We start from the raw sequence: 9,086 nt of genomic DNA, 5'->3' as shown, positions 1-9,086 counted from the left end.
CCCAACCCCAGTCAGCTGTCAGACCAGTCCTGGTCCCAAATCCTTTTCCCTTGCAGACAATGTGGAAAAGGTCAAACCTCCCACGGTCACAGTGTTTGAACCATCGGAAGCAGAGACCTCCCGAACCCAGAAGGCCACACTCGTGTGCCTGGCCACCGGCTTCTACCCCGACCACGTGGAGCTGAGCTGGTGGGTGAATGGGAAGGAGGTCCAGAATGGGGTCAGCACGGACCCTCAGCCCTACAGGGAGCGGCTGGATGAGAATGACTCCAGCTACTGTCTGAGCAGCCGGCTGAGGGTGTCCTCTACCTTCTGGCACAACCCTCATAACCACTTTCGCTGCCAAGTCCAGTTCCACGGGCTCGGGGACGATGACGAGTGGCCCAACGACAAACGGACCAAACCCGTCACCCAGATCATCAGTGCCGAGGCCTGGGGCAGAGCAGGTGAGCGGGTCTGGGGGCTGGGCAGAGAGTGAGCTGAGCACAGAAAGGGGGTGCCCAGGCAGACACAGGACAGGGCGGGAAGACCAAAGCCCAGCATGAGGGTGAATGGGGACCCCGGGGCTAATTCCTCCCCCAGATCCTCAGCCCAGCAGAGCCCTGCAGCTGCGCCCCCTTCACTGTGTGAGCCTGTGTGGCTCAGCACCGACGGGGGTGCCCCCAGCCCCTCTGTGCCACCACGTTCCACAGAGTTCCAGGATGGCATGGCTCCACGGGCACAGCACCAGAAAGACAGTCTAGGTGTCTAGTCTAGTCTCTTCTGTGTCTAGTCTCTTCTGTGAGAAGCCCAGTCAGAGCCTGGGGTCCGTGCTGACCAGAAGGCTGACTTGCTGCGTTAGCATTTGTGTTTGGCTCGTTCTTAATGGGAAGCACAGCTTCCAAATAGTTTTGCATTAGCTTCAGGTGCGCCCAACTTGGCAACTTTCCATCTGCTTTAGAAGATGGGGTCTCTCACCCATTCCCTCCCCCTTCTCTCTTTCAGACTGTGGCTTCACTTCGGGTGAGTGACCGTCTCCTCTGCTTGCTCTGCGTCTCCCATGGTTTTGTCCCAGAAGCTGAGCATGGAGAACCATGGACCCTAGGGTGGGGGTGGAGAGGCCAGAGACACGTGCTCACAGGCCCCTGTGTGCTCTTCTTTCCTACCCGCAGTGTCCTATCAGCAGGGCATCCTGTCTGCCACCATCCTCTATGAGATCCTGCTGGGGAAGGCCACCCTGTATGCTGTGCTGGTCAGTGCCCTGGTGCTAATGGCCAAGGTAAGGATGGGACTCTGGAGGTGACACTTGAAACACAGCAACTCAGAACTGTGAGTAGTCAGAGAGCCCGCTGGCAGTCAGTGGTGTCAGGAGAAGAAGACAGAGGTCCACCCACATGCCTCAGCAGGTGTATTGTACCTCCGGGATCACAGTGGGAGAACCAGGCAGAGAAGGAGAAGCTGAGGTCATCTGAGAACCCAATGGACATTGTAAAGAGCTCTACCATTCACCCTGTCAGCAGACCATCCTACTTCCTCTCAGTTCCCATCACTCCTGGTAACCCCTGAAACGTTCTCTTCTTCAGGTCAAGAGAAAGGGTTCCTGAAACTACCTCAGAGGCAGAGGCGGGAGCTTCCAGCTTGCTATTCCCCAATACAGATTCTCCTTTTTCTACTTCTAGCCAGTGCTTCTCAAGAGCTGTTTTCATCTCTCCGCTCACCCCAATAGTTACCCACTATGTTCCTGAACACCTGGATGCTGATGACCCAAACCTCCCTAACCCAGGGGGACCGACCCCTAGTGTGACTAAATTGACTATTGACTGAATCAATAAAAATGATGTGTTCTGGCTTGACTCCGCCTTATGAGTGTCTGGATATATCTTCTGCCCATCTCGGACCTCCCATGTGACTCCCGCCAGGATAGAAATAAGAGGTATTGGGCACCTGGGTGGCTCAATCGTTAAGCATCTGCCTTCGGCTCAATCATGATCCTGGGGTCCTGGGATTGAGTTCTGCATCGGGCTCCCTGCTCAGCAGGAGCCTAATTCTCCCTCTCCCACTGCCCCTGTTTGTGTTCCATCTCTCACTGTGTCTTTCTGTCAAATAAATAAATAAAAATCTTAGAAAAAAAAAAAAGGAAAGAAGAGGTATTCAAGGAAAGAGCAGGTCCCTCCAGTACTGGGGCTGAGGGACTGAGTCTGGGGCTGCCCTGTTCCTCCCTGTCAGGAGAAGTTGAGTAAATGTAAATGGGGGGATGGGATTGAGGAGGCTTACTCAAAAACAGCCCAGAAAAACGGTGACATTTTCTATAAGAATTTCCTGTCCTGGGGCACCTGGTTGGCTCAGTGGGTTAAGCCTCTGCCTTCGGCTCAGGTCATGATCTCAGGGTCCTGGGATCGAGCCCCACATCGGTCTCTCTGCTCAGCAGGGAGCCTGCTTCCCCAACTCTCTCTCTGCCTGCCTCTCTGTCTACTTGTAATCTTTCTCTCTGTTTCAAATAAAGTCTTAAAAAAAAAAAAATTTCCTGTCCTACCTGGACCAAGCTGCTCTAAGGAAGAGTCTACTTCCACAGGTGTATCTCCCAACAACTGGTCACTTATTTGTGGCTAAGAAGCTTGCCTTCATACCTATCACCCACGTTCCCTTCAACTGTCTCCCTGAGTACACTACCGTCTTCTCTTGTCACCAAGCAGGCTTCCCGGCCAAGAAGAGAAGGCACTGACTTGGAGTTGGAATCTCAAGTAGCACATGTGTCTTCCAGTTTACGTTACAAATCTGTTGATGAGTTTTTCTCTGGTGAATTACCTGGGTGTAAAAACGTGCCCTGATCACTCCTGGAAGGATAGAAAATAAAGGTCCCCAAAACCAAGAGTCAGCCCTATTGCTATTTCGAGGAATCCTCTAAGAGCTCTTTGTTGTCTCATGGTCACTGTGGTGATGCATGGTCCTGGGGATGGCATCTAGGCAGTGGTCCTCTGCTACCTTGCTCCGTGCATACCCCACTCCTCTCACCCTGCATCCTGGAGCCACCTGCTTCCAGGCTGTTTTGCATTCCATTACCTGGAGGCACAAAGTAGTACTCCAACTCCTACTTACTCTTGAAGATTTAGCCCCAACATCATCCCCTGTAAGAAGCCTTCTCAGGTGCTTCTTTGCCTGAATTAGCCATCTACTCTCTCGCTCACGGGACTGGAACGCATGACTTTCTCTCTCCATTGCAATGCATGAGGCATTCACATGTGTGTGCACACTTCTATAACACATATGTATGTGTACATGTATTTACATACATGTGCCTGTGCACTAACCCACTCAAGCACACATCATTGCAATGTCCTGCTATTCACCTTCAAGAAAGTAAGGAGATCCAAGTCACAGTCCCTAGGGAGCCTACCTGTTCTGGAGGGGATCATTCATGAATAGAAACAGTTGAAATACAAAGTGGCGCTTTCCGACAGAAATGCGAGCTGTCTGAAATGCAGTCAGAGGCTAGTACTCAATTTCCTACTGGGATCATCAGGGAAGCGTCTGAGAATGTGGCAAACTTTTCACAGAAAGAATTGGTCTAATCAACTCTGTGGGAGGGTGGTCGTGACAGTCAGAGACATGAACCAGAGCTGAAACCACAGGGTCAGGTACTTGAGGGTGCTTAGCCGGGGACGGGACGGGGACGAGGTTCAGAGATAGGAGGGAGGAGATGTTAGGCAGGCTGCTGCGTGCGCCTCAGAGGTGAACTCAGGTCCTTGCCACCAGCATGGGGCCTGGCACATAGGAGGTGTTCATGCAGTGTGTGGGATACATGAAGCATAAGGAGCTTGGACTCTGTTCGGGGAGCAGTGGGGAATTACAGAGTCTGCTTGTCCCCATGCCACAAGCTGCCGTCACCTGCTTTTTGGAGTCCACCCCTCGCTCCTCCCGCCCCACGTCACTATAAATGCCCTTCTGTGCAGGTGGGCACCGTGAGTCCCAGAGGGGAGACCTGGTGACACAGAGGGTCTCCTCACAGTGGTGTATGTTCTGCCATACAGCCTCTCTGCCCCTCCCCTCCCTCCACCAGCACCATACTTTCCCCAGCCCCTCCCCACTTTAAATGTACTCTGAGTTGGCTCCCAGCCCCACTCAGTCAAACCTCTGTCACCTGCACTTCCTGTCTCTGCCCAGTGGTTGGGGGGAGGGGACCAGAAGGAAAGAAACATTTTTGTATCCTGTTGTAACATTGTGGGAGCTGGGGGGGGGGGCACGATGACTCAGGTAGAGGGGGTGCTTTTACAAAAAGCTCTGCCTCGGAAAATACCTCCACCTTGCCCTGGGAACACAGCTCCTGGATGGGAACTGGCTAGGAGGTGTCTCAAGAGCTGGTCCCTGAAGTGCTCTTGCAGGGACCTGGACTGGGTGAACACCTCTACATCTCCCAGCTCCAGACAGCTTCCCAGGAACACGAAGGGCCCACACATCGAATCCGGGTCATCATCCAGCACTTTTCATAAAAACCTGCCCTTGACAAAAGTACTTACACATGCGTTATTTATGAAGAACTCACAACAATATTGCACAAAACGTAGTACCCCCTTTTTCAGATGAAGGAAAGAAGGCCAGAAAAGTTGCAGGTCCTATAAGTAGTAAGAGACAGGGTCCTTCCTGGAACACGTCCCAACTCCAGCCCCAACCCCCAGCACCAAGCTCAGTTCATTTTATACGTCCACTGTACTGTCCCCAAGCCAAGTTGATTCTCCTCTGCAAACTAGAGATGACCTCCTGTAGCATCTAGATGACTATGTCCAGCTAGCTCTGGAGGTGGCAGGAGAGAAGCCCAGGAAGGAGAAGGACAGTGCATCCCCAGCTTGTGCCAAGGGAAGCAGGAGGAGCAGAAATTCTTGGCAGCCCCTGACCACTGTGCTTATACAGTGAGCAGCACTTTGGGCCAGGGACCCGGCTCACCGTACTAGGTAAGAAAGCCTCTCCCGGTGGGAAGGCTGGTGGGGTGCCCAGCCTGGACCACTCAGGATCCTGGCCCTAGAGGAGTGGGTGCTGGCCCCTTCCAGGACCCTAGTCTGGGAAGGCGGGTTTGTGCCTGGGTCCCCAGAGCTGTGCAAACACAGGACAGCTGTACTTTGGGGCCGGTTCCAAGCTGACGGTTCTGGGTAAGGAGGTTAGCTGGGGGGCAAGCGCTCCGCGGGGTGGGATGGACACAGGTGGGCAGCTGCCCAGCTCCGTCAGGGGCTGTGCCCAGAGGCGGGGCTCAGCGCCTGGGCCGGGACTCCCGGTTCTTCGAGGGAGCAGGGCCGGCGGGAGAGGGCAGCGCCAGATTTTTGTGCTGGGGCTCCGGGCCGTGAGTGGAGAAACTCTGTATTTCGGCAGGGGCACCCGGCTGACGGTGCTAGGTAAGCGAGGGTGCCCGGGCGCGCCGGGGCGGGCGGTGGGGCAGCGGATGGCGGGCCTGTTTTTGTGCTGAGGCAGGGGGCTGTGAGCCAAAATACCCAGTACTTCGGCGCGGGCACCCGGCTGACGGTTCTAGGTGAGCGCGGCGCGCGGCGCGGCCGAGGTCTTGGGGAGGGGGCCCGGGGCCCTGCTTTGCAGCCTCTGCCCTGTCCTTCGGGGCCGGCAGCCGGCTGACTGTCCTGGGTGAGTGGCCGCGGGACCCGACACGAGGGTTGCGGGGTCGGAAGGGAAGGCGGCGACCCCAGGGCCCTTCCTGGCCCGGCCCCGGGTGGGCTCCCGCCAGGAGCGGGAGCGGGAAGCGGCTGGGGCGCTGCAGGGGTTTGCGTGCGGGTCTGGACCTCTGTGTTCCTATGAGCAGTATTTCGGCTCCGGCACCAGGCTCACGGTCATAGGTGAGATTTGGGCGTCTCCCCCAGTGCGCGCCGCAGCTCCTCGGACCCGGGAGATAGTGGGGGTGGGCCAGGCAGGGACGCGCAGTCCGCTGTCCGCCGGGTCAGCCCTGCGGGGGGCGGGGACCGGGTCCTCCCAGGCCCGGCACAAGGGTGGAGGGTCAGGGGGTTGTGGGGCTCTTTTTCTGCTTTTGAGGTACTTAGGGGCCGAGTGCGTGGGGGGCTAGAGCACTGATGAGGACTCAGAGCCGCTGGACTGGGGGACGCGACTGAGAAGGGAAAACTGGGGCTAGGGGAGGGGGCATAGGAGGGGTGTAGCTGCTACGGAGAAGGGGGACCGACCGAGCGGGAGGGGCAGGAGGAAAGCAGGGATAAGCCTGGGACTGGCGGGCACCCAGCCCAGCCGGCTCCTGGGAGAGGTAGATGGAAGGGAGGCCGTTGAACAGAGGAGAAAAGGAACGAGAAACAAGAGAGGACTCGAGAGGCCAGAGAAAACAGATCAATGTGCGTCAGTGGAGAGAAGAGGCAAAACAAGAAGGGTTAGTTGATTTACTGCTTAGCATTTAAAATCATATTGAAACCCCTGCCTTTCTCTCCTAAGCCAGAGAGCCCCCTGAGGGGTGTCTACAGCACCCATTCCTGCCCGGACTGGACTGGACCCTCAGCCACTGGGATGCATCCCCATCCCCATATCTCCCTCTGCCCCCCAGCCTGAAATCTGGGACCTCACACTAAGTATTTCAGCCTCAACAGCTCAGTGGTGGAGGAGGTTCAGTTGTTGCAAACATATTAAAATGCAGATATTTTTGTTTGTGAGGTGAGGAAAATTCCCAGGATGATCCTAAGCTCCTAGATTTGGAAAGGAGCCTCAAACATCACCTGGTGACAAGAATGTTGAGGCCAGAGAGGGGAAGAAACTCATGATACTGGTACATTAGCCTGGATTCTTTGACAACAACAAGCCCCATTTGTTGTTAGAGTGTCATTACGCTGGATCCGATGGGGCTCAGCTAGACTTTGTCCAGAGGAAATGCCAGATTCCTGTGATGAGCAGGGTTGGGGAAAAGACCAGACTTTAGAGCCAGATAAACCTGATCCCAATCCCTGGATTGCTGATGATCAGATGACCTTGGGCAAATGAATCTGTGGGAAGTTCAGTCCCCTCCACTACACAAGGTCATCAGCAATACCCACCACTTACCATTGCTGTAAGTGTGACTAACAGGAGACCCTACATGTACAGTATCCAGGGAAGGTGTATTGTTACATTCAGCCCTTCTCTTCTCCACCCTTCCCCTAGGTGGTCACTGGGGAGTGAGGGGAGAGGGTGAGAGGAGGAACAGGAATTTGGAACGTGGATCATGGAGGGGAGGGCTGAGTAGATGCGCGTGGTGGATTGGGAACATGAGACATAAACTTCACAATTCTGCCTGAGACCCGTCCAACCCACAAACAGCATATACAAACAGAAACTCCCTAGTATATACACTTACACCCACATAGAAAAGCTCGCCCACACCCCACAGGGACTCACAAACAAGGAAGGATAATCCAACCTTGCCCTGGCATGGAGCTGTGTAGACAAGGGCTTCAGAGCGTCCTGTTTGTCCTGCCCGTTACATCAGTAAACATCGTGGGGAGCATCACACATGACTCAAAGGATTTTGTTAACTGGGTGGGGGTCAGAGGAGTACACTCCGTAGTGCCCCAGGAGAGCAGCTACAACTTCAGAGCCAGGTTCTTTGAGACAAGAGTGAAGACACCAGGCTGAGCAGAGAGACTGGGGGAGCTGGGCCTTGCAGCTATTAGCATGTTACCGCCTCTGGTAAAGCAAAGACCTAGAGACATTGTAGGGGTTAGCAAGAAGGAGTTGCAGGGAGGGGAAACTAACAGGCTGGGAAGCCCGATCAGCTAAAAATGAAAAAGCCAGGCTCTTGTTAAGAATTATTTAGGATTTCAAGATGGTGACAGTGGCCCTTAAGCCAAGGGTGACAGTGGCCCTTAAGCCAAGGGTCTTTGTAAGCATGGGGTCCTGTCCATGGGTCACACACTCATGCAGCTGCCCCTGGAAGTAGGGTCCCATCCAGAGAAACATGACATGTCTGTTAGAAGGACATTTTCTCCATCTTCCAGGCTAAATTAGATTCTCATAAGGAGATATTTCATCTTAACAGAATTGCTAAGAAATGAACCCCAAAAATCAGTGGAAAGCAAAGGAGAAGGATAAAATGAATGGAGAGCAGACCTAGAAGAAGTGAGCCAGCCAAATGAGAGGGTGGTCTGGGCCTTCACCCAAGATTCTGCAGAGGAGAGGCCTCGGACAAAAATTGTATCAGGGCAGCTGCTAGCAAGACGTAACTCTGATGATCTCAGATGCTTATTTAGGAAGCTGACTGGTAGAAAAAAGTATAACATTTGGAAGCAAAGGCGCAAAGAAAGTTGACGAATCCCTGAATTTGACCTAAGGAGAGATTGCTCTCGGAGCTGAGGAGCCTCAGGAGGTAGAGGAATGGGTAGGGATGACCTCATACCCACAAAAAAAGTCAGAAAATCTCACATTCTCATGAGCACACCATAAAACAAAAGGGTACCCTCACCTGAGTCCACAACAATACGCCATCTGCAGATTGTCATCGGAGGAGAGTCCCCAGCCATCAGATGACCCCCTGATCCTCAGTTCCCCTTTACTCCTCAGCCTCTTTGATTTCAAAGCAGTTCCCAGGCTGAGGACAGGGGCTGTCTGAAAGCTTATGTCACTTAATGTCCAAGGCCACTCTGGAAAGTCAGAGTCAAGATTTTCCCTTCACAAGCAGGAAAAATGATGCAGAGAAATTAAGACACTGTCCCAAAGTCACATTCATGGGCAAAGTCAGTTTTAAGATTTGGATCCTACCATTCTGATTCCAATCCTGTGCTCACGCCACTTAATAACTACAACATAATAGGGTGAAACATAGGTAAGTGCTTACTGATGGAAAAGACATCAAATAACATCAATAAGGGGACATTACTCAGAATGTCTATAGGGTGAGTACAAAGAACAGGCAGGACAGAAGAAGAATTACAGAGGAGTGGGGACAGTGATGCCCAAACCCACAGGACCTACTATATAATTTTGCTTTATGATGACTCCATTTCCAGCTCTCTCTCTGTCTCTCTGTCTTTCTTTATTTCTGTCACTGTCTCTCTCTCTCTCTCACACACACACACACACACACACACACACACACACCCCAACCCCAGTCAGCTGTCAGACCAGTCCTGGTCCCAAATCCTTTT

General features: G+C 53.5%; 1 long non-coding RNA gene and 1 gene segment (V, D, J or C); both read left to right on the top strand.

Annotated features, from left to right (window-relative positions):
- Positions 1 to 4: 4 nt before the first annotated feature.
- Positions 5 to 1,763, top strand: LOC116863597 (the record flags this gene model as incomplete). The annotated part of the segment is given in 4 exon segments: positions 5 to 446; positions 985 to 1,002; positions 1,152 to 1,258; positions 1,563 to 1,763. Coding segments are annotated over 4 exon segments (588 nt in total), but the record flags the coding sequence as incomplete, so codon positions are not given.
- A 2,659-nt stretch (positions 1,764 to 4,422) lies between these two features.
- On the top strand, positions 4,423 to 6,601 carry LOC116863596. The gene is made up of 3 exons (XR_004381840.1): positions 4,423 to 4,925; positions 5,022 to 5,120; positions 6,409 to 6,601. It is a non-coding gene; the product is annotated as an uncharacterized LOC116863596 (long non-coding RNA).
- Positions 6,602 to 9,086: the final 2,485 nt, after the last annotated feature.

This window comes from Lontra canadensis, unplaced genomic scaffold (genome assembly GCF_010015895.1).
Source record: "Lontra canadensis isolate GAN:19392208 unplaced genomic scaffold, GSC_riverotter_1.0 scaffold1769, whole genome shotgun sequence".
NCBI classification, from domain to species: Eukaryota; Metazoa; Chordata; class Mammalia; order Carnivora; family Mustelidae; genus Lontra; species Lontra canadensis.
The sequence above is the reverse complement of the archived record's forward strand: the minus strand, read 5'-3'. Positions and strand labels throughout refer to the sequence as shown.